The sequence below is a fragment of the Engraulis encrasicolus genome, chromosome 11 (genome assembly GCF_034702125.1).
Source record: "Engraulis encrasicolus isolate BLACKSEA-1 chromosome 11, IST_EnEncr_1.0, whole genome shotgun sequence".
Classification (NCBI taxonomy): domain Eukaryota; kingdom Metazoa; phylum Chordata; class Actinopteri; order Clupeiformes; family Engraulidae; genus Engraulis; species Engraulis encrasicolus.
In genome coordinates, this window is record NC_085867.1 from 20,634,712 (window position 1) to 20,660,704 (window position 25,993).

At 43.3% G+C, this 25,993-nt stretch overlaps 2 protein-coding genes across 3 annotated transcripts; both read left to right on the top strand.

Annotated features, from left to right (window-relative positions):
- The first annotated feature begins 118 nt into the window (after nt 1-118).
- Nucleotides 119-15,241, top strand: mtfp1 (mitochondrial fission process 1). The gene is made up of 4 exons (XM_063210178.1): nt 119-279; nt 5,767-5,894; nt 10,303-10,535; nt 11,513-15,241. Exons 1-4 carry the CDS (start codon nt 207-209, stop codon nt 11,580-11,582), a joined length of 504 nt encoding a protein of 167 aa, XP_063066248.1. The 5' UTR covers nt 119-206; the 3' UTR covers nt 11,583-15,241.
- An 805-nt stretch (nt 15,242-16,046) lies between these two features.
- On the top strand, nt 16,047-20,535 carry LOC134458074 (uncharacterized). Of its 2 annotated transcripts, none has more exons than XM_063210180.1 (9): nt 16,047-16,162; nt 16,413-16,591; nt 16,901-16,998; nt 17,152-17,231; nt 17,560-17,740; nt 18,637-18,742; nt 19,269-19,431; nt 19,766-19,858; nt 20,290-20,535. In XM_063210180.1, the coding sequence occupies exons 1-9, from the start codon at nt 16,102-16,104 to the stop codon at nt 20,445-20,447; spliced, it is 1,119 nt and encodes a 372-aa protein (XP_063066250.1). In that variant the 5' UTR covers nt 16,047-16,101; the 3' UTR covers nt 20,448-20,535. The 2 variants fall into 2 exon arrangements, with proteins under 2 accessions (XP_063066250.1, XP_063066251.1); XM_063210181.1 differs by having other exon boundaries at nt 16,048-16,162; nt 16,416-16,591.
- The last annotated feature ends 5,458 nt before the right edge of the window (nt 20,536-25,993 follow it).

Consider the following 25,993-nt stretch of genomic DNA (forward strand, 5'->3'; position numbering starts at 1 on the left):
TCAATGTTTGCGTCTCCTACTTTTCTTCAATTTTGAAGCGAGTTGGTAATATTTACACAAACCCTTACACCATGCTGCATTGACCATATAGTGACGTCACAGATGGGCTGTGCTGTTTTCTGCTTGCTAGATGCACTGGACGATTGAGCATAGCAGAAGCTGGCCATCAACTGTATTGTCACTCTCACAGGTTATGGAATAACACCATGGGCGACACAGCACCGGAGACCACTAGCAAAGAAGTCGATATTTATCGCGACACATGGGTCCGTTTTCTGGGTAAGTGTGTGGCCACATAGCTGATGCAAGACTACACACTGTGGTTTTGGAGTGGAGAGGGAGATCCCTTCTATACTGCCATTCTCTGCAACCTTGTGGCGTTAGCGGTTACAATGACAGAATGACACCGATACAAAGTAAAACAGTATAGCGCGTACCAAGACATTTGTGACAAATGTTGCAATGTCGACAATAGGCGACTATTTTTTTGTCAGGTTGCTTAGCCTCGCTAGCTGCTAAGGTGGGTTAGCTAAAGTTTCAACCAAATGGCATAGGTAAGGGGATGGAGACTCCCAACTGAGATCGCTCCCGGACGTGCGGTCCCAGGTGTTTCTATCACTCCCGGACGTGCGGTCCCACCCGATTATATTTCACGTATTATCATATACTGCCACATACAAGCAATTTAGGGTTAGGTTTAGGGTTAGGGTTAGGGTTAGGGTTAGGTTTAGGGTTAAGGTTAGGGTTAGAAACAAAAAACTAACATCAACAAGATAACTGGCTCCGTCATATGGCGGTGGTACCGATAGTCTGGCTAGTGGGAGCGAGATGTAATGGGAGCGTCCTGAGTTGGGAGCGTCAATCAGGGAATCATGGCATAGATGACTCACTCGTTGGAGTGAATAAGTGAACGCCCATACTTAACTTGTTTAAATAACAGATATCTACAACTGCACATACATTGCACTGCACATTTCTTTAACTTATTTATTATTTATCCGAGTTGAGTTGAAGGATAGCTTACAATTTATCATGAGATACTGTGCCAGATTAATTCATAGTACTGATTTCATTCATTCTGATTTAGTAGAGAAGAAGTAGAGCTAGATTTAGTAGATGGGCTGATCCTCTTGAAATTGAGGAGAGAGTAGGCCTAAACCATTTTGGAGTAGAACTCTGGTAGGTTTTATCTACAGTGCGCGCTACAGCAAGCGTCAGCAAAAACAGCTAGGCTACAGAAACACAAGGATGCACATCAGTTATCAAGGTGGAATATTGCTTTCAGTGTCCATCATTGAACTGTTTGTGGGTATTATTACAATTTAAGTTATTAAACTGGTCTATAAGCCTGGCCAAAACCCAACATTGCTTGTATAGGCCTACATATCGACCCTTTCCCCTGCCAGTCTAGCACAAGGTGACTTTGACAACAGTGCGATATTAATCTGAACCCAGAAGACAGCTGGGTCCATCTGCACAGTCAACTTGTGCTGGAGAGACCCTGACAGAGGGCAAATGATCCTTTCCCGGAGCTGACGTTACACGCCAAATGCCAAATGCAAAAATCCAAGGTTTAGTCTGCCCTGTGGTAAGGATCATGCATAAACCTTTCCAACTTCTACTTTCCAGTGGAAAGAATGGGTTAAAATAAATCCAATGGGAAGAGTTGTGTAAGACATGATTAAAATGCACATTAAGCTTTTGAATACTAGCCATCTAAACATAGACCTAGGTCTCTTAATATGAAACGTATTATGAAAGCAGTCTGAGTGCTGTGCTTGGAATTTAGAGCTTACCAGTAGTGTTTTTTTATTTTATTATTTTTTTTGTTTATTTGTTTACAATTTGCCCCTGTGACTGTATTTATAGATGGCATCCAACAGATTTAAGGGGAAAACCAATTTGTCAAGTGTAATGAGACAGTTAGGAACTTCAGTTATCAGGGGGGGGAAAAGCCCCTGATGGTAGACTAGCAAGAGCCACTTTGTGTGTTTGGTTTAAAAAAAAAATCATTAAATACTACCTCCATGCACAAATTGTCCTCAACTTTGAATTTGTTAGTCAGGACAGGTACACAGTAACTGACAATTGCAATATTTACTGCCATGTTGTGCTGCCATCTTTGGTCTATTAGGCTCTATGGGTGACAACACCAATAACACACAGCCCCACCTCTTGGGTTTCTTATCAGCTGAAAGAAAAAGTTCTGTTGACAGGCATTGCATTGGTATGTCACGGCCAAAGAAACTCAAGAGAAAGAACAATCTCTTGGCGGGGAATGCATTGGCCACGGTGTAGTACGGGGGCGTTGCCTGAGGACACGAGTGGATGGAAAATTAACTCCCTTGCGCATGGTCATTGGTCAGTGGGTGCGATGGATGCCATTTTCGTACTCCCTTGCACATGGTCAGTGGGGGCGTCACCATGATGGATAATTTGTGGCCAAGTAACGGCAGCTGTTGGTCAGCAGTAATTGCTGGGGGTAATTAAGGACAGCTGACAGACATTCACGCTGTCCTATGACCTGTTCCACAGTGAATAACATTTCCGTACTCCCCTCGCCATCATTTTGTACTACGCTGTTATGACGTGAGTAAGCCCTCTTGTCTCAAGCCTCTTTGGTCACGGCTACCATAGAAGGAAATGTATCCCTCTCCGCTACATTGCCGTGTGCCCTTGGCAACAAAGTTCAACACTGATATGCAGAGTTTTTATTGAAAACGATGGAATCTACTCTACATGTCAGGAGCTCAGTGAGTTGACACAATAGTCACAGTTCTTTGTCAAAGACAATGTGTGAAATCCTAAAGAAATATATTCCATGCTTAACTTATCACCATCTCACTTGCATTAGGGTCATTTTATATCAAATCAGACACTTTGGGGCCTGACGGACACAGATTTTACTTGGTGTGCTTTTTTAGTGGCAAGGTAGAACCCTAGAACTCCAGTTGCATGATTCTGGCCTTTTCTGGCCTCGAATAGGAGCAGACTGAGGTAGGTGGGTTAACCAGGCCGTTTGGGAAACATTAAGCTTATTCTTCATCTTCTTAGTCACACCAACATCTCGGTACGAGATTTGAAAGTCGATCAGTGTTTCCCATACATTGAGGAAACTATGGCGGCCCGCCATAGTTTAAATTTGGCCGCCATAGTTTACGAAAATGTAAACAAAAAAAAAAAAAAATTTTTTAAACGATATCCGTTTTTGTTAAAAACGATTTGAATTACGATTTTGAATTTCCTTCGCATTTTCCTCCTGGAGTAAATACATCCTATAGACTCTGTAGGCCTATTGGTTAGATAAGTAGTCCCACAGTAACACAGAATGAGGGGAAAGCATTAGGAAGTGACCGTAAGGGTATTACAGTTGATTCATGTGTGCACACGTGTAACATCGGGTGAGTAACAGAACATGTGCGCAACGATGCGTTATGACACGCCGATATGCGAGGATCTTCGTCCAAATCGCTAGTCGCATGCATCATCGCTAACTGCGTTTACATCGCGTGCCGCGTGTAAGGGAAATGTTAGTTGTTGACGTGTATGGAATTCACTTCAATTTGTGCTGTTTCTTGCTTCAGTTGTGGACAAAACGATTGGCCAAACTCACAATAGAAAGCCTTTGCTGTGCTACTGTCCCAGAGAGCTGAAAAAAAAACCTTCATAGAAGAAATCACACTTAACAGGGGTTAACCAATCCAATGAGCTCTCTCTCTCTCTCTCTCTCTCTCTCTCTCTCTCTCTCTCTCTGTAGCCTACTATTTACCCATAACAAATGGTGAATTTCTGAGCCCTTTTTAATTTGTAGCCTATACCACTGAAGGCCATATTTTAGAAATAGGGCCTATGTGCCTTTTATATACCAAATGTTTATCATTTTGAAATTGTTTCAGTTGTTTATGACTTGTGTATGACTGAAATTATCTCTGCATACTATCAGTGCTGCATTGCTTTGTAAAGATAGGCTATTCAACACACTTTAAAAACACACTGAAAAGATACGGCCATAGTAGCCTACTGAAAACATTTTGTTCATAATAATGGTGATTAATAAATGGTGGTCTTAAATTTTCATACTGACATCCTTGAATTTGACTTGGTAGATCACGGCAGACCATCAACTTCAAAAGTAGATCTTGGTTAAAAAAAGGTTGGGCACCCCTGCTATAGAGAGAACCACAAGTGCTTGAAAGACAGGGATCAAAAGCCTAGTCAAGTTGTTGTAGTTTACTTGGGATTGGGAGCAATATAAAAAACCTTCAGAGAAGGGACAGTTGGGATGAGTTTACTAACACTCCCTAGGCTTTGTTTTACAGTTGTAATGAGTTTGGTGACAGACCTTCATTGACACAGCAGAGGAGACATCGGGCTGCATATAGAAATTAATGTGTAATGAATGTGAATATAGACATAAATGTGTAATATGTTGTTCAGCCCTTTTAATGGGAGGAATTTGGAAAAAACTGGCCCTGTGACCAGCACCCCTCATGTAGAATAGTGTACGCCTACAGATATGTGTGGGGGGAAAAGGCATAGCCTACCCTCTAAGACCCTTTTTGTCTATGCGTTAACAATTTCACAGTGCTCTTAAATTCTTATCTCCTATTTGTATATTCTATTATTTATGCTCCTATTTTGTTTTATTATTGTTTCCCAGACCCCTGCATGAGGGACGAATGAAACTGTGTTGTAAACAGAAATTATTCACTGTACTGCATTTTTTGACAATGACAATGTACTACTATTATACAAGTCATGGGTAAAATCTTATGTAGCCTTATTTCTCAAAATATAAATGGCTGAAATATAGGCCCAGGCCTACAGTTTCTCCATGCGCCAATGTCATACTGTAGTCATTGTTTTTGCCGTTTGCATTTACGCTGCAAGAATACACCCCCCCCCCCCCAAAAAAAAAGGCCCGTGTGAGAAGACACCCCCCCCCCCCCCCCCCCCCGGACAAAATAAACCCCGACTGCCCCCATAGTTTCCAAAATTTCTGTGGGAAACACTGTCGATGATAATCAGGCAGATGAAATGAAGCTTTGTAACTACTCTCATTCCTTATTGTAAGCTTAATTTTTGCTATTCATTAGAGACCATGCACTATTTGAAACATAAATGTTGCCAATTGATAAACTGTACCCGACTGTACTGTACCTGCAGCTCTCTATGGCTAATTTACATCTACAGTCCCCTGGCCTGTGCACTGTTAATTTTACTTATTTACTTTAATTTAAACTTATTAATTCTTGCACTGACGGGGCATCTGTTGTAGCCTGGGCCGGTGCATGCCTTCTTCCTGTGACGCTGCATACATTTCTCGGCCAAGTCAAGATGAGCTCTGTTGTTTCAATAGCAAGGGTATGTCTGTGGCTTGTTCGGGAGCTAGGATTTGGTCCTGGGAGATCGAATAGTCTCTACAGTGCTAGCAGAACAAATGGCAGACTTACTTATGAGTGCTTGCTTGCGCCAGTCATGCCTTGAACCCTAGGGAAAGGCACCTAACCCTATGTTGACTCAAAGGGGTTGTGCAAGTACTGCACCTAAATTACTGTAAGTCACTTCAGGTAAGAGAGTTATCTCTGTGTAAAGTATAATTTAACATTGTTGACTCACTACTGTATGTGTCCCCTACAGGCTATATGCCAATGCCATGGGTTAGGGTTCATTTAAACGCACAACTTTTTGGCCCTCTGCTGATTGTGTGTGTGTTTGTGTGTGTGTGTGTGTGTTTGTGTGTGTGTGCGTGCCCGTGCCCTGCAGGCTACGCCAATGAGGTGGGTGAGGCGTTCCGGGCCCTGGTGCCGGTGAGTGCGGTGTGGGCGAGCTACGTGGTGGCAACAGCCTACGTCACCGCTGACGCCGCAGACAAGGGCAAGAAGGCGGCTGCTGTAAGTATGACCAAAAGTCCTTGATTGTTGTTTGCCTTGAATCACAGTGGACCCCCACAGCTCCTGTTTTTAGATATTTCTGGTCTTTATGCATTTATTTGGACAGGACGGTGAGAAAGTGTGACAGGAAATGCTGGAGAGATAAATGTGGAAGGATCAGGAAATGACCTCTGGTCAGAATCGAACCTGGGTCACCAGTGTAATGGTACTGCACCATCCCTCTGAGCCACCACGCCCTCACGGTTCCTTTTTTTTGACAGCTGTCGTTAAAGGGACACTATGTGAGATTTTTAGTTGTTTATTTCCAGAATTCATGCTGCCCATTCATTAATGTTACCTTTTTCATGAATCCTTACCACCAGCATCAAATTCTAAGTATTCATTATGACTGGAAAAATTGCACTTTTCATACATGAAAAGAGGGATCTTCTCCATGGTCCGCCATTTTGAATTTCCAAAAATAGCCATTTTTAGCTGCAAAAATGACTGTACTTGGACCATACTAGAAAATGTGTTCTTATTACTTAGTAAACTTTCATATAAACATCAAATTTGGCAATAGGCAGCCCAGTTTCAATGAGCAGCATAGTTGCAGTACCTTTTTTGACCATTTCCTGCATGGTGTCCCTTTAATGACCATCATTGCTTGATGCCGGTATGAGTTCTCAAATTGGTTGGCTCTCAAGATAAGAAGGCAACTGCACTGGTCAACACTCATTTTCAAGTGTATCCACTTAAGCTTCCGTCCTTATTCGAGATGGCTATTAATCCCTCTAAGTTCTCATTACAGCTGACGGGTCACTGACCATCTGTTTTTGGTAATACCCAGAATTTTGGTAGGTCGTGTCTTTCAAACTCAAAGCCTCATCAGATTGGAACAGCCTTCCTTACTTAGTACCATTGTTTATCTTCACATCCTCAGATCTTCGCCTCTTATTACTAACTTTCAAACATCCTGCTCCTGTTTCTGTCTGTCAGTATTTCCCGGGACATGTCCTGATTTTGGGACCTGTCCTGGGCCCTCCCACTGTTTTTTTGTGAAATGATTCAATGTCCTGGTTTTCATAACATAGGATAATTAAAATCCCTTTGGGTGACATATAACACTGCTGTACAACAGCTTACATTTTAACCCATTTTGTCCTAAGCCCTTTTTGGGAAAGGGTGCCCTCTGCCTATTAAATCCTAAATATCTCAACCTCCGAAGCACATACAAACATGAAATGAGTTACATTGAAAAGCTAGGACCCCCGTTTGCCTTAGAATGTGGTCATTCAGCTCTAACTTACCCACATTTCTAATAAAACAGCTCAAATCTAAAGAACTTGAATGCAGCGTATATGTGTCTCCAGGACACAATGGGTTAAACATGTCCAAGTGTCATCAACATTGTTCTAAGGCTGGGGCTAACTAAGGCTTCTGAGGCTGGGGCTAAGGCTTCTAAGGCTGGGGCTAAGGCTTCTAAGGCTTCTCACTTGTGCCAAATCCAAGGGCACGCGAATGCATACACTGCACATTCATGTCAACGCAAGAAATTTAGTAGCCTAGGGTGGCATAAAGGAAACACGAAGTAGCGACATTGGGCGCACCTGCAGTGCATCTCTGAGCATAGATACTGTATGTCCCGTCTCTTATTTAGGACAGCCAGCTATTCAGTCACGTCTGCCAGCAACCTGTCGAAGTGCAACAGGTATTACTGGTGAGGCTTTGGGGAAATTGTCCGATATCGGTCGGAGCAAAGTGAGCGGCAACGCGGCCGAGGGCATCATGTGTATTCTGATTCTGATTATCAAATCAGATTATTTTCATGATCAAATCAACAACTAGATGAAACTTAAATACAGTACAACAAATACGCTTTTGAAAAACAACAATGAGCTGGATGAAAAGGTGAAAGAAGATAAAAGACAACCACAGGCAAAGAGACCTCTGCATCTCCACATGAAATAAGCGAAAGCCCATTGGGAAACTCCAACTCCCATTGTCATTGTGACACAGCACTCCACAGCACACAAGTGAACACTGCACACTGCACACAACGAAATTGAATTTATGCCTCACCCGTGCAAGGGGGCAGCCCTCAGTGGCGCCCCATGGGGAGCAGTGCGGTGGGACGGTACCATGCTCAGGGTACCTCAGTCATGGAGGAGGATGGGGGAGAGCACTGGTTGATTACTCCCCCCACCAACCTGGCGGGTCGGGAGTCGAACCGGCAACCTCTGGGATGCAAGTCTGACGCCCTAACCGCTCACCCATGACATGAATATGTCTATATCATTGAAGCTGCATTTTTAAAACATCAAAAACATATTGTCATGTATTGTTATGAGATTGGTATGAGGAGAGGGTGTAGGTTAGGTAGTAATGTTTGAAAGTGAGTTGGTGTGTGAGTGTGTCTCGTGTTATACGTTTGGAAAGGTGCTTATTTTTATTTCCATTTTTTTTTCTGTATATTCTGTAATTCCATAGGACCCCTTCAAAAAAGTGATGGTTCACCTCAAGGGACTATCCCAGAAAATGAATGAATGAATGAATGAATGAATGAATGAATGAATGAGCGAGTGAGTGACCTAAACTAGACAATGACAGTTACTACTAAGTTTGATTATGCACAAGAGTGCTGAATTCAATGTTCGTTGTTATTTAGTTGTTGCTTTATTTGCTTGTTTTTTGAGCTACCTAAACACTAATCATCCCAAACGTTGTTGGGAGGCAGTAAAACTTCATCTTATCTTGTCTTATCTTGTCTTATCTTATCTTATCTTATCTTATCTTATCTTATCTTATCTTATCTTATCTTATCTTAATCTTAATCTTAATCTTATCTCATTTTCTCTCATCTTATTCCCTGTTATCCATCATTAATGTTCACCCATTGATTTAAGCTTACTGTAGCTGCTTACCAGTTTAAGCTCTATCGGATAGTTTATCTGTGGACAACTTTCAGGCCTCACCTAAATGATTTATAACACAATAAGTGGCAGTCTAAAGACATTTACATTATATATTATCTTGTGCCTTCGTATCTTTATTTAGATCTAGATGTTTTGTTTTGTGTCATGGAAAAGAGCTGAACAAGCTAACTAGGGCGTGACGGTATCAGGTTTCTCAATGTCACCGTGTGTTTGCCCTTCTGGCTGAGGTGACGGAGGAAAAGCAGAAGTGAAACCCTCCCTCGCCCGCTCCATTTCCTCTCTATGCAGGCCTTGCTCAATTTAGCCAGAACAGGCCGCAGCTGTGCTCCTGTGTGGAGTTCAAATCAACCACACTGCTCATGAATGAATTTCAGTGGCTACGTTTGCATGATGGTTTTTAATTCCGAATGTTTCATTCAGAATGAAGTTGTTCCGTTGAGTTTACATTGCACTTTCATTTAATTCCGAATTGTGAAGTGCTTACATGATGCTTTCAAATGGGAATTGGGTTTTATTCGGAATTAAGTAGAGTTAATTCAGACTTAATTGTCCCATGTAACCCAAAGCCAATGAAATGAAATGGAATATGTTAATGTAGTTTGAGTTTTAGCCTTTCTCGTTATAAATGGTTAACTTAATAGTTTCAGGCAGAAAACAGTGGTGTGTATGTTTTTCTGTATTTGCCACTGGATGCAACTTATACCAGCTTCGATGCACTGAATCGAAGGTGTCTGATATGACGTGAAAAAGGCCCACTACATTACGGTACAGTGCGGTTCCCTTTTTTGTGATGAAGGACTTTAGTTTTTGAGCTGATCATATAAATTGGTCAAAGTGTAAGGACAACATGCCAAGCTTAAGGGTCATCTCCGACAGAGAGAGGGTACAAGCACAGTCCATGTAGAGTAGTTGCCCTCAAACACGTGTGCTCTGGAACTGTACATCACTCACATACAAGTGTTTATAAACAAGTTCATATACTCAAACCAGCATCATTTTCAGCAGAATGTCACTAGAAATTGCTGCTATGTTGGTAATACAAGTAGTACAAAATGGGAATGAATGTGTCCAGAAATATTCTACATGTGTGCATTGTGTACAGTATTCCACACAGATTTCCACTTTCCCACCGTGTGGAAAGAATAATAATAAGTGAGCGCCGCCTAATCCCCTCATTTGGTTTCTGTCCATGCACTTGGTGACCGCCCCAGAAAAACTACGCAAGCATGTGTATGCGTCTGTGTATGTCTGTGTGTGAGTAAGCTAATGGAGTGGTGTGTGTGTGTGTGTGTGTGTGTGTGTGTGTGTGTGTGTGTGTGTGTGTGTGTGTGTGTGTGCGCGCGTGTGTGCGCGCGTGTGTGCGCGCGTGTGTGCGTGCGTGCGTGCGTGCGTGCGTGCGTGCGTGTCTGTATCTATGTGTGTATGTGGAGTGTACAGTGTCCGTCCTGTACATGAATTAACCCCTCATGTCCTGTCCTGTCCTGTGTGTGCAGGCGCACGGCGACAACCCGGGCAAGACGACGCGCGTGGGCGTGGCGGTGGTGGACACCTTCATCTGGCAGGCGCTGGCCTCGGTGGCCATCCCCGGCTTCACCATCAACCGCGTGTGCGCCGCCTCCCTCTACCTGTTGGGACGCTCCACACGCTGGCCCCTCTCCGTGCGCAAGTGGACCACCACCGCCATCGGCCTCTCCACCATCCCCTTCATCATCACGCCCATCGACAGGTACGTGTGTGTGCCTGTCTGTCGGTCTGCCTGTCTGTCTGTCTGTCTACATGCACGCATGCATGTGTGCATGTTAGGTTGTAGTCCAAAAGTTAAAAAAAAATGTGTTAAAATCATGTGGGTTATATGTGCATAATGTACATGTCAGTGAGCTGTTTTTCGATGAGTTTGTGCTTGTGTAAGTTTATGCTTACTTAAGTTTGTGGACTTAAATACATACAAACACACAGATTGATATTGACAGTCAGACAGTGAGAGAGTGAGTGAGAGAAAAGCAAGAAGCCAAAGCGCTAATTAAAACATAGCAGGTTCATTTGCTGTATGCGCTCATGAATATGGATGTGACTGGTTAGGTAAATGAACTCCACGTTAGGTCAGGAGCCTGTGTGTGTTTGTGTGGAGCCCTATGGTAGTCAAAGCTCTGCCAGGGCAGTGCACGCTGCGCCGTCTTTGTCTGTCAGGCCAGCTGCCGCTGTCACTCAAACTTAGAGTTTGACATTTAGCTTTACTTTCACAGTGTATTCCTGGCCACCTCGTAGTTTCCAGTCAACAGAGAGAGTGGTTGGATATTGTGCAAGCATAAACACAGTGTCTGTTAACATTACTAGCCTGTAGATGTTTTATTTGTGACAAATTTGGTATTGCAAAGTGCATGTGTAATACGACAAATAATCAAACTTGATATTTAGATAATAACATTTGTTTTCAAAAATCCAGAGTGTTTACAATGTTATGTTCCAGTGACTCCCCTCTATCAGGGTTGGTATTTTGCAGATAGCTTCGTGATAGGTGAAAAGTGCAGCAACATTTCTTTTGCATGCGTAGTAGTAACATAATGAAAAGTGAATTATGGGGGGCTGCAACGTGGCTGTGTACTGTGTGCAATGTAATATATTAGGACGTAATGTATTGCTTGAGAATGGAATATTACACATAAACACCCTGACTGAACTCTAATTAATATTTCTCAATTGTAGGTCTGTGGACTTCCTGCTGGATAACAGCCTGCGTAAGGTCTACGGTGGTGAAGGAGAGAAGCACGAATAAACGCACCATCCTGCAGTGAGAAAAAGCCTGTGGGAGGCACAACCATCAACCCTTGACCCCTTGACTTTTCACTGACTTTTGACCTCCTGATGCCCTTGACTCTCCTTGACCTTTCGCCTGAGATCCAGCAAGGCCCTGATGTCTTGAAGTTTGAGCTAAAAAACAACACTGTGAAGCACAAAGCCATGCAGTTTTCTGTCTTATTCCCAGCATTAGGACTTAGTCCAAAATGTTAACTTGGTCATCACACGATTTAGGGAACAAGACAGTACATGTCACACCCTATGTAAGGGACTGTATAAGGGACTGAGTGAACATTTTGGACACGGGCACAGGTCTGTATTTTGTCCCGTCTCAGACAGCACAGTGTCAACATTGAGGTCTGAGATCATCATACGTCTGAGGTAGTTTTTAGTGAAATATGTTGATTTGTTGTGAACACTTTGAATGTCTCTGCCTGAAAATGGGGGCATGCTAGTCTTTGTCTGAACATGGAGGCATGCTAGTGTGCTCAGTTTTAGAGCCGTCCGTTTTTGCGTAGTTTGTGTTTTAGTGAGTGAATGATTGTCTCGTGTTTAAGAATTGAAGAACATAATAGAGACGTCTCTGTTGGTTGTAGTTTATCAACCACCAGCTAAGTGAATGCTTCCTTCTACTGTAACTGCTGTCAACATCAACCTCATGTATCCTGGGGATACTATTATAGGTGATGGGCAGAGGTGCCAGCTCCGAGTTCAAAAAGTAAAAACCCTGCCACATTTTTCTTCCAACACAGGTGACTTCTCTCTGTGCCTGTACCTGTCTTGAGGTGTGATCAGCTAATTGACCATATTTTAAGCTGATCCAAGACTGGTTGGATCAAATTTGTGATAGGGTTTATACTCTCCAGACATGAAATTGGCCCTTCTCTTGCCAGGACATCGCGTGCTGGGATCCGCACGTTTTGCTGATGTGGAGCTGGTTTTATGATAGTTTATCTGAGACACCGAGTAACTGGGAACCTTTGAAATACTTTGCCCCCTTAGTGCAGCATGAAGTCATCTTTAGATAAGGGTTAGATTACGTCAGTGGCTGGTGCAAATAATAATGGTTAGTAGACCCAAGCAATATTATTTTATGTTGAAATGTGCAATCTAAGGGAAAGCCTATACGTATCCCTTTATATTCCTGAGGGCAATATTGATAACAAGGGAATTTAATCGTGAGATGGTGGAAATGTAAGAAATTTACAAGTATCAAAATAATTATAGACAATATAGCCATGGACCTAATGCCAATCATTTGTTAACATCATACAGTTGAGCATAGAGAAGTAGAGCTCTAAGCTTAAATGTGGTGATGTTAACTGATGCTGGTAATGCTAAACTAAAGGCTCTGTCAAGCATACAGAATTAGCCAAATAGAGCCGTGCAGTCTGTAGTGGAAGCTCTTGTAGTTCACACGCTACATCATGGTGCTAGCAACGCTAAGGCCGTGGCTGGACTGTCAAAGGTCATACACCGTACCACAGACCATAAAGTAGCATTTCATCTGCAGATAGACCCATACATTCAGTGTTAAAGGTGCACTGTGTAATATTTTAGCATAGTTGCAATACCTACTCTGGCCACAATCTTACACAGTGCACCTTTAAGGTCAATTTTAACTGTAGCCTGTTCAAAGGTGGAGTTCATGAGTGCGTCTTAATATGGGACCTTGCCTCCTCCACTTGCGCTTGTCTCCTCGCCCCGCCTCCTGGTCCCTCCTCCGTGGAGAAAACTATAAAGTTTCCCAGCTGTCAGCCTAGCCACAACAACTTTTGAGGGACTGTTTTTCATTCACCATCCCAATTGCAAACGAGAAAAAGACTCTACAATTGAGCTTTTGCAAGATATTGAAATATAATGCTGTTGTCAGTGATGTCATCATGACGAGAAGCGAGTGGAGGAGGCAAGTGGAGGAGGCAAGGTCTCATATTAAGATTCACTCCATGTTTTAAAAAAAAATCAAAACCATGCTGGATGTAAAATTCAGTTTATTGCCACCATGGTCGATTGTCAATCCATTTAGCATGTAAGCGCTACCTGGCTTTTACACTCAGCTGGCTATTAGGCTTAATCTGAAAATAATACAGCAAACGTGCATCTAAATCAGTTCAAGCAAAGTCATCAAACATTCCAGTCAGAGGCATAGAAGGGAAATAGTATACATTTACTGTGGCAGCTGTGTTGATTTTTACAATTTTACAACTTTTTGCCAAGAGCATAGTGAACTCTACCTTTGACTCTATTAAAGAGAATATTTGGAGCATAGGCTAAAATTACCTCAACTCAACAGAGGGAAACTGATAAAAAGTGCAAAAAAATAAGTTCTTGTACTTGCATGTGAGAAAGAACTCCTTGGCATTGTAGAACCCAACACAATCCAAAAATCGTACATGTTTTGTGATTCTGGTCATAAAAAGGGATTTCTTGCTGTTATTTAATTTGAACGATATAACTATGGGTCTTACATTTTAAAAAAGAAAAAAAGAAGAAGTTCTTTATTTGGACATTTTGTTAACACAGTGTCCGAATATACAGAAGAAGTGAAGGAGCAATATGCTTTGTTGAGACTGCTGGATGAGTTTTTCCCTTATCTTACCCTGACTGCTTCTGACTTTGATGTTTGGACTCGTGAGTTTTACAGTCTGCTGAGAATTTATATTTAGTGTGATTTTGCCAAACCCAGTGCACTTCACTAATGGACTTTACATGCAACTCCAGTCATAGTTTTTGCCATGGTTCACACCTGATCACTTTATTTTTTGTATGACATGAAAACATGATATGAGAAGTCAAACGAAACTTACATTTTGACTGGACATGTGGGGAACAAATGTCCGATTTGGACTGTAGTCTGATCACAGCCCGAGAGCAGCCTAGTCGTGATGAAGGGAAAGCAAATATATTATTCTTCAAGTTATAAAGCATTTCAGTACAGCTTCATTGTTCTGTGGCATATGTCATTATTATGTCTAAGTTATATGCTATGCAAGTTGTACCAAAGTTGTACAAAACAGAATTGAAAAAGAAAGTAATATTTATTCTAGACACTGATGGATTTTAATTTATATGATAAAAAAACAAGAGGTTGTAGTATCAAATAGAGAGCAATAAGCGTGCTTCAAAATGGCTGGGATTTAAACATACTGTGTATATACATATTTGGTGGCACTTGTTTTTACAGCTGTAAAACATTACATGACACTTAATTGTAATGTCCTACCTTGGTTTTTAAGTTGTCACTTTTTGCAATGGTTGCATTTCATCTTTTTCATTCATTAAGCTTGTGATTGAAGGGAATGTTTTCGTTTACATTTAAAATACTTGGTCTTTAAGGTTATTTTCAGGATTTGATAAAAGTGAAATATTTGGGAATAGCTCATTACATAAGTAACCAACCATGGCTACCTGATGGAGTTCATTTACATGTGAAACATATATATTGAATGTAGAAGAAAATCTGCAAATATGGCATGGAATTGTTACACAATGTTAACAAACAAAACATCACAAGAGAACCTCACTGTAGAGAGATTATAGCCTAAACAAGATAAATGTGTATCAAAGTTAAGTTCTATTTTCCGTTCTATAACATGTCACATGTACATTAAACAAAACATTTCTGAAATTGCCTTTGACCTTTGTCGTCATTTGTTTGTCTGTAATGTTGACTTCAAAGTGTTCAGCGATTCCATATGATCACTGCAAACCTGTAACTGTCACTAATCTTATAACGGAATGATCTGTAATTGTGTTTTAATACAAATGACGAAATATGATTCAGTCAGGGGTTGAGTTTTTCCGTTACTTTATCATTCTGAAATTACAGAAATCTGAACAGTGTCTTCAAGAAATCAGAATATTGACAAAAACCTATGTGTGTTAATTGGTTTTCTCATAAAACGATAACAGCAATAACCAAGATAATGTCTGTTTATCTTTATCTGTTTATCTTTGAAAGAGCACTTTAATAATCAGATAACCTAAAACCTGAAAATCATTTTATGTGCATGTAACGAGATGAAAAATAAGCCGCTTCGAGCACCAGAAGTAAGCTGCCTTCGTAATGAATCTGATGACTTTAGCAGTTGTAGTCCAATAGGGGAATGTATCATGATGGCAATTATGACATTTGCTTATCTTAAATATTTCCCAAATATTAAGGATACTTGCTAATGATAAATGAGTGGCTTTGTCTTGTCGCTTGCTGCAGTGGCCAATGAGATGATGAAGTCAGGCTTCTGGGCAACTAGCCAATTATTCAGCAGAACCTAGAGTGTGTAAGTTAATAGATTGTTTGAGCACTTGCAGTCCAGGCGACATCAAACCTTAATTGTTAAATTGGGTCTGCATTGAGCTTTCACTGATTAGTTAATTGGATCTCGTTAAGGTCTGGTGTTGGTAGACTTCCAGCTGCTGTCCATGGCTTTGATTGTCTTAACCAGCACTAGCTGACTAAAGCTCTGCAGTGTCAACACTACCAGTCGAGCCAGAAGATGTCTCTTCTACAAGGAAGCGTTATTTTGATCTTTGTAGTGGCATGTGTGGCTCAAGAGGGTAATTAATTAATCACTTCTCTGTTTAACATAATCATTTTTGAATGTAGACTTGTGTAATGTAAACCTGACTGATTTAAGTCAGTCATTCAGTACTTCACTATATGGCTTAAATGGCAAAGAATATAGCCTACTTGGCTTTGGCATATGTTCAACCTATAGACACCTGTTACAACTTGCTATTTGTTAAGATAATTTTCTCTTGACTTGACTGCAAACCTGTCATACTTGTGTCACTTGTCTCTGTTTAGCAGATTTTAGTATAGACTGCAAAACTGATGCGGTCCTGATAAAATGGCCTCTGAAACTGACCCAGGAGCAGCTTCATAATCCCTACACGGTGCTCCTGGGTAACTGCGTCCCATCCACCGTGAATGGAGAAGAGGTGGTCTTCCATGTGGCATACGATGACTGCCTCTTCAAGAGCATGGTGAGACTTTCAGTGGAACATTCAACAGTCTCTTGCTCACACTCACTCACATACCCGCTCACACGCACTCATTCATACCCACTCAATTGAACTCCCATTGCCCCTAAACATGTCTTTACCTCCATACACACCTTTTTACTTACGTGACCTTGGTGTCCTAGAAGTGGGTCTTTCAAGGTCAAGGTCATTCAAATCCTGGATCTTCGTCTGGCTTTCCAGATATTTGGTGACCTAGCATGGTCGGATCAGCAGGGGCGATTTAAGATCAAGGTTGTCAATTGTCCTGGTTCTCATTCTTTGTGTTCTCAGGTGTTTGGAAATAAAGTTGCCTTTGTGAACCTACTGACATACAGACCAGGTCTCAATGTCCCGGCACAGTCTCACATGGTGGAATGCGTCTTTGACAAGTATGTTCATTGTGATATATGAGTTGCATATCAAAGTTTGACTAAATCATCCCATTCACTGGATTCTTCGCTTGTATATTGATATGCGCACAAGTCTGTTAGGTTCTCTGATGGCTGTAAAAAAAACAAAAAAAATGTACTACCTTTCTGCAGGCCTGCTCTAGATAATTCTTCAGCAGGGAAACTGGACTTCAGTGGTGAGGGATCCATGTTCACAATGGAGCTTATGAATGGTGAGTACATTGTTCATGTTCATTGCTGCGGTTCTCTTTGCTAGAGTACCAACGTCCTTTTGCTACAGCATGAGCTATCACAATCCATTTCACATGTTAACTTTTAGCCAGTGATGTGCAACCTGAATTCAGAGGCCACAGTTCAGTGCCACATATTCCGAAAGACCTGGTTTTGCCTGTCCAATTCAACCAAGTGATAACTGGACAGGTAAAACCAGGTCATTTATAATATATGGCACTGGATTATAGCTTCTGAATCCAGGTTGCCCATCACATTCAGCAGACGAAGACATGAACTACTTGCTGTGATTGTTCTGTGTTGTTCCAGATGACTTCAGCGGTCCATCCACCTCCAGCACCTTCTCTGTGGGTTCCAAGATCCACGTCCGGGCCTCTGTGACTGAGAGCACCACTGTACCTCAGCAGGTTTACCTGGATGAATGCATCATGACCTCCTCCCCGAACCCCTACCTGGCCAACGACTCCTATACTGTGGTCAACAATGCAGGGTAGGACGGCCGTGCCTATTGTTAAATTGCTAACATATTGTGGAATGCGGCGTAGGTGAAGGTAGAGTAACCATACCCAGCCCCATATTAATGCACATGCTAGATATGGCTGCAGCCTTGGGGCCCCCCATATTGATCAGAAGTGAAAAATTGCAGGATCATGACTATGCAATGTTGAAAAATTCCCCCGTCATGTTGACGAGAGTTGGTGGACTTGTTGTCCTTAATTTCTAGCACTTCATTATGACACTGTCAGTTTGTTGCTAAATTGGCTTTCCGGGGGTCCCACAGCAGCTTGTAGCCTAGGGGTCCCAGGCCATCTTAATCTGGCCCTGGCCATAGCAATGCAGAGTTGGAGACCAATAGGCCTACTGTATCAACACATGCTGTGGTTAACAATGCCAGGTAAGAGAACAATATGGTACCTGGACAACAACACCTAATTTGGTCAACAATGAGCCATATCTACCTGTCCAATGAAACCTATGCATGGTACAAGTACTAGGGTAACACCTGTGGTCAGCAATGCAGGGTAGTAGTCATGCTCTTTGTGCAGGTTTAGGAATTAACAAGTAGCACTAATATATTGGAGCTTAACTGATCATACGTGTAAACCTGTAGATGGTTTCATATTAAATCTAAATGGAAATTGCATGCTTAAAAGGTGAATTGTAGCTGTGAGAAGGCTTCACTCACTGTTCATTAAATGTTGAGGGTACTGGCTCAAATGATGATCTATTCAAATATAACGAAGGGATACACCTTGCATAAACTGCAATTACACACTCCTTGCACAGATGCTGAAATCATTGCACAGATGTTGATATGCATCTGTGCAATAGGCAATAAAAAACAGTTGATGTAAAGTGCACCCCATTTTTGTCCCCCTTTTTAAGGTGTCTTCTAGAAAGCAAGTATGGAAATGCCACTTTGCAGTTCAGAGAGAAGCCCTCAGAACTACGGTTTTGTCTGATGGCCGTTGGATTTGTGGATGCTAAAGAGGTTTGTGCAGATATTTTTCTCACTATACAATCATCCAAGTTCTGCGCAAACAACTGTACCGGTTTGTGTCTTTGTCCATGTCCATTTTACTCCTGGACGCAAAAAATCCTGATTTGGTTTATTCATCCCTTTCAATGTCCCACCTCTCACTCGGGATGCACATACATGTTCTCTGGTCTGACACTGGTGACTCCACGCACACACTTATCTCTATGGGTGCATCCCAATATGTGTCCTTGCCTCCTCCACTTGTGCTTGTCTCCTCGTCCCTCCTCCTGGCCCCTCCTCCGTGGAGAAAACGATAAAGTTTCCCAGCTGTCAGCCTCGCCACAACAACTTTTGAGGGACTGTTTTTCATTCACCATCCCAATTGCAAATGAGAAAAAGACTTTACAATTGAGCTTTTGCAAGATATTGAAATATAATGCTCTTGTCAGTGATGTCATCATGACGAGAAGCAAGTGGAGGAGGCAAGTGGAGGAGGCAAGGTCACATATTGGGATGCACTCTATGGCTATGTCCTCAGGTGTACCTGCACTGCCGCCTGATCTCGTGGGAGAAGCATGTGCAGGACGTGGATAAGAAGGCCTGCTCCTACAGCAAGGAGCGGCAGCGCTGGGAGCTGCTCGACGACTCCTCCCGAAATGACCTCTGCAGCTGCTGCGACTCCATCTGCCAGAGAGGAGCACGTGGGTGTCCAATACGTTTATTTACATTTGGACTTTTTGGATCTACATTGGGACCTTTTATTTGTAGTGATTTGGCTCAATGTTCACAACCCTACCATGTGTAATGATGCTAGACATGGTGAGCTGAACAATGGACAAAAGTACAGTCATTGATTATGCATAGTGCCAATGTATTCTTAGATGTAGCCTACTTTGTCCTTTGGCACAATAACTTCCTTGCCATGTCTAGTAATATTGTATCTAGAGCTTTGGTCAGGCTGCCATCTCCTCTTTGACATGTCGTACCTTTTTGACTGAGTTGAGTTCCTCTCCCTCGTCCCTCGTCCCTCATCAGGAGGTCAATGGCAGAATGCTGTGGTTGGCCCTATAAAAATCCTGTCCGACACCAACCAGTCGAGCAAAAGTTCTCTCTGGAACAAAGTAAAAGGTTTGTTTTTCTGAATGTGCACATTAACATACATACTCTACATACACACTAAGCCCCACTTGGAATGAAATTATGAACCAGCTAGTTTTGGCAAAGTATTGCTTCTTTAATTTTGGCTAGCAAGATTTCTTTTACTGTCAATGTTGCCTCTGTAACTGCTGTGTTTGCTCTATGCAAACTTTACAGTGCTGTGTAGAGCGAGTTGCAACACCTAAACCAGCAGTAAAGTGATGCTTGCGGGCATACTTTCTTTATCAATCATGTCTTGCAGGTTCAAGTGAAAGAATGTGATTGTTTGTGTGTGTGTGTGTATATATATAAATTAGTTTTTTTTTTTTTTTGTTGCAATTCTAGTCAGCTCCTAGATTTGAGCATTGGAATATGAGTCTTCTTTTTTTTAAATTCGATTTTAATTTCCTCCCCTATTGCAGGTTCGAGCGGGGCAACGTTCTGGCTGCTGACGGTGTTTCTGCCGGTGGTGCTGCTGGCGGCCACGGGGGCTCTGGCCCTCAGCTACTACCTCTGCTGGTGGAGGGGAGGCCGCATGGGCTACCGGCCCGCCAGGGATCTGCTCAACAACAAATACTAACTCAACAGGATACTACTCCATTCGTGCAGACTTTCACTTTTAGACTTGCACGTCTTTTTACTCAATAAATACTAACCTACCTCATCAACTCCATTCTCAGACTTTTTTTTTTAAATGGTGGCCATTATGGCAGATATTGAAGCTCAGATGTGTTTGTCAGTAAATGCTAATTATACAGCCTATGTTTCTCCATTCTCAGACTAGCTCCTCTTGTTTTTTCCCCTTCATATCAGTGTTGGTGATGACTCTTATTTTAGTCAAGCTGTGATTTGTCCTGTTGCTGGCTCTGGATTATCCCCCAGAGTCAAGTGTCTGCCATCGCCTGAGTAGTTCAGCTTGTATGAGGCCTGGTGATTTCATGTTTACCAGGTTTCATGTTTAACTTGAAAAGCTGTAGCCAAAAAAAATATGTTTAGTTGAATGAATAATGAGTTTCTTTGCTTTTATTCACTAAATTATTTCCCTATTTTTCTTTTGAAAGCAAGGTGATTATTTTGGGAATGTAACACCTTTTAGGTCATTTGCCAAGTATTGCCTGACTAAACAGAAAAAGAATACCCTTGACCTTGTCAGCACAGTTCACTGTTTAAACCACAAGGGGGCTCTGCCTTCACTACGGGTATCAATTGTGGGCCTGTCAAAAACTGGAGGGAGGGAGGAGAAGGAGGGAGAGAGCGGGAGAGTGAGCGAGCCTGCCTGCCTGCCTGCATGGCTGGTTTACGCAGCCAGCACTTCCAGGAGCTGGCAGCGAGCGGGTCTCCTGGGAAAGCCTGGGTTTGATGCACGCCGCGGAAAAAAATGTCTCAACAGAAGGACACGGCAGGGGAGGGGCGCATGAGAATGAAGTGGAGTGGAGTAGAGGGAGAATGAATGCAGTTTCTATTATGGATGCTGCTGCTGCTACCGTTGCCTCATTCTTCTGCCTCCAGTCTTTTCAGCTGCATGCACTGATTCATTGTTAATGTTAAAACAATAAATGTAGCTACTACTGTATCGCTGTTAAGGTACTGCAGTTAATTTAGCTACAAGTGAGCTCAAACACAGAATGTGTTGTGTATGTGTAACTGTGTAATTGATGGCCATTAGATTCAGGTTTCAGGTTTCAGGTTTATTTATTTAAAAAAGGGACAGCATATATTACCAGCATTTAAACAAAAATGCTAAGTGCAGATTACAAGATGCATTCAAGTATCCTACAGGGCAATACAGTACCATCGACAAAGCTCATACATCAGCATTTAAAATACCTTAAGATGGCTAAACTTCTAAGTTACACATCTGAACCTTTACACGCCTTTACGCCCTTGAGCAACACTGAATAAAACCCTAGTCTTAACTTAGCTGTCAGATGTATTTATTTTACCATATGGTTTGATTTGAAATGGGCACACACATAATTGACTTATTGGCCCAGTGTGTTGCACCATAGGCCAACAGTAGAAAAAAGAAAAAAAAGAGAATTTTACTGAATGGTTTTGAAAGCTAGAGAAATGAAGTGAGCCCACTTTTCCACCACTACCATCAGTAGCTCTCTCTCTCTCTCTCTCTCTCTCTCTCTCTCTCTCTCTCTCTCTCTCTCTCTCTCTCTCTCTCTCTCTCTCTCTCTCTCTCTCTCTCTCTCTCTCTCTCTCTCTCTCATATTTCCCTCCCTTCATCAGTTCCTATATTTCTCTATCCAAAGCCCATGTATTCCCTTGTTTCCTTTTCCTCCACTTTTCCTCGCCCGCGGCTGTCCTTCTCCCCCTCATTAGAATAATTGAAATTCTGCTGCTATTGGCAGGTTTTTTGCCGGGGCAAGGGGTAGGGGGTGGCGGCCGGGGGTGGTAAGCGGGGGTAGGGGGCTTGAGATGTTGTGTCGTCGTCGTAGTAGCAGGAACAGCAGCGAAACAAGCGCGCCCACAGCGGGGAAGAACAGCGTTAGCGGTGTGTGTCGCAGTCCAGGAGGCTGTAAGAGTAATGTTTTAATTCTTCTGTTGGGGTTGTGAGAGAGAAAGGAAAAAAAAGCTGTTCTCTCTCTCTCTCTCTCTCTCTCTCTCTCTCTCTCTCTCTCTCTCTCTCTCTCTCTCTCTCTCCCTCTCTCACTACGATCAAATCCACAAACATTTATTAGGGGAGCCAGCCCTGAGCAATATCGGGTCACATTAGGGGGGTCCCCGCGAGACAAAGGGCTGATGAATTGAATTAATCTCCCCGGCAGTGATGGATGGGAGTGTTGGGAGGCGCGCGGAGAATGGGAACATTGTTCATCTGTCACTCTGATGGCCACGCAGCTCTTTGATTTGTGCCCCTGCACTGGAGGCCACAAGTGGGCAGGAGGCTTCCCCTCTTACCCCTCTGTGTAGAGTGTGTGTGTGTGTGTCTGTGTGTGTGTGTGTGTGTGTGTGTGTGTGTGTGTGTGTCTGTGTGTGTGTGTGTGTGTGTGTGTGTGTGTGTGTGTGTGTGTGTGTGTGTGTGTGTGTGTGTGTGTGTCTGTGTCTGTGTCTGTGTGTGTCTGTGTGTGTCTGTGTGTGTCTGTGTGTGTGTTCATACAGTCAGATGCACACACACACACACACACGGTCTCTATCTCTCTCTGTCTGTCTGTCTGTCTCTGTCTGTCTGTCTGTCTCTGTCTGTCTGTCTGTCTCTCTCTCTCTGTCTCTCTCTCTCTCTCTCTCTCTCTCTCTCTCTCTCTCTCTCTCTCTCTCTCTCTCTCTCTCTCTCTCTCTCTCTCTCTCTCTCTCTCTCTCTCTCTCTCTCTCTCTCTCTCTCTCTCCCCCTCCCCACACACACAGACAGAGTTTTTTGTCAGTTGTATATAAGCTCCTTAAGAGGATGGTTTCAACATGAGAATTCAATGATATAACCTGATTTAAAGAAAAAAAAACACAGACACCTTAAGATAGAGATGAAAGTTTGGCAAACACAACTCTACAATAGACAGCAATATTGTGTGGCGTTATTCTTCACCAAATGTTATTAACATCAATAGTTTAAAATAAGAAATCAGCCTCTGAGAGACTGATCAGTCATTTCAGACACATTTGGGAAGGGGGGTGAAGGGAGGGGATTTGTCGTCTTTGATCTGGTGCTCCTGTGCCAATTGTGAAGACATCCCCATTCAGCGTGGCAGTCTCTCCCCCTCTTTCAGCATGTAAATCTCTCCTTAAAGACACAGTCGGCCTCTCCACCCCATCCCTATCCCTCCTAAAGACACAGTCGGTGCCCCCCCCCCCCCGCCCTCTACTTCACTCATCACCCCCCCACCCTTTCCTCTGTCAGCGCTGGAGCCTCTCTGGTCTCTGGCTGCTGCTCAGACAGGGCTGGATTAGAGCTCAGTCACATGGGGTTAGTGTTGGTGGTGGTGGTAGTGTTGGTGGTGGTATCGGTGGTGGGGTGTTCCAACTGCGAAAGGCGCAGAGTTTAAATATTACATGTGCCCAAGAAAGAAAAAAAAACAATCCACACTGCTATGTCTCTCAATAATGGCAAAACAACCATCTCTGTAGACCACATGTGTACAATTACAATAGCAATCTGTATATTGCTCAATAATGTACCATTAACAATGCATTAACTTCAAACTTCTTAACGTCTACGCTATATCTCAATAACAACCCAGTTCCGTCTACAGTTTGTTATATCTTTCAATAAGGCAGAGCAGAGAAAACAAATCCTCTTTTGGCGACATGGCAAATGCAGTCTGTCTCTCAGTAACTCCAACCACTCGATGATGCTATATGACTTTTAAAAAAGCCACAAACAACCCCTCTACTCTAAGTAACGTCCCTGTGCACAGCCACTGTCCAGGTGCTGGTGATGTGCAGTAAGAGTAATCCAAGTAAATGAAGAATGAATCACCGCACACTGGTATCTTTGCTGGTTGTTTATTTGGTGAACAACGCATTTCGCTATTGCTTCATCAGTGATTCATCATTGATCCTGAACCGCTCTGCTCTGTTTGGGTCTGGAACTCCACCACACTCCAAGCCCATTACACTATATCAGTCCCTATGCCAATAGCAACCACTCTACCTCTATAACACTCAATAATTTCAATGGCAGCCCTTTTACATACTGTATGTGCTTTTGTGCATGGCTCAACGATGCAGAAAGTCACTCAATACCAGGACCACTACTACACACACTGTTCCCTTACCACACCATCCCTCTATGCTGCATTACTGTATATTCCTCAACTATGTTGTCTCCTGGCAGCAGTGTCGATACGGGGGACACAAAGGCGACAGTTGTCACGGGCGTAGTGAGAGAGGGAGCCCCAGAATTGGGTCCTCATTACATTGTATCTATTGGGCTTGGGGGCCCTTTCAGATGGCTTTGTGCTGGGCCCTGCAAGAGCTGTCAGCTGCCCTGCTCCTGGGCAGGCGGTGACCAAGGGGTCATCTGGGAGGTAATAACTGGAGTCTTCTATCTAAACAGGCCTAATTCATGGAGGTCAGCTTAAGGCTAACACCAGTGTCCCTCTTTGGGACCTTGTTAGGTCTCCATTGCCTGCGAGTTGAGGACGTGTGGGGATCGGGCTGTTGGTCCTTGTTAGGGTCTGATAGCATCTTTGATATTGATATATTTCAATAAGAATTATTAGGTTTTCTAACCCACTGCTACCAAAATACGCACGCACGCACACACACACGCACACACGCAGGCCCGCACGCACGCACGCACACACGCACACATGCACACACACAAGCACACACTAACACGCGCGCGCGATAGCGGCGTCTTGTCAGGTCTGTGTGACTACAGGCTGGTGTGTAAATACAAGGCAGGGGCTGTGGAGGGTGTGTGTGTGTGTGAGTACAAACAGAATTGAAAGTGCTCTGTGCACACAGGAAAGATCAGGTGTCAAGTGGCATCTACATTTCAGCCATGACAGAGAGACAGAGGGGGCGACCCGCCCGAGTGGGAGCGGTGGTGGTGGTGGTGGTGTTGGTGGTGTTGGTGGTGTTGGTGGTGTTGGTGGTGGTGTTGGTTGGGGTGATGGTGTTGGGGTGGTGGTGTTGGTGGTGGGGGTGATGGTGTTGGTGTTGGTGCTGGTGGTGTTGGGTTGGTGCTGGTGGTGTTGGGTTGGGGTGGTGGTGTTGGTGCTGGTGGTGGTGGGGTGGTGGTGTTGGTGGTGTTGTGGTGTTGGGGTGTTGGGGTGGGGGGGGGGAGCATGCGATGGCATTCCAGCGTGGTCAGAGCAGAGGAGATGATGGGGGCAGTAAATAGCACAGCATCAATAATGAATGGAGCCCACAGACTCCAGCGGATCGGGCGGATGGATGCATGAGGAGGCCAGGTCAATATAATACCTACCGGTCCTCTGAAGTGGCTGCTGAGGTAACCTGTGCTGCTACGGCAGTGCACTGCTGGGGTGCAGGGGGGCTGACACAACTCTGACTGTAGGCCTACACGGTAAATTTGGCAGTGTTAATCCAACATTATTCAGAAGAGATATGGTTCAAACCGGCGCTTTTGTACACCTCTGTGGTTGGACGGGTGCATAGGATATTATGTGAGTGGTCGTTCAGTGACGTGGTCGTTCACATGTAAAAACAATACAT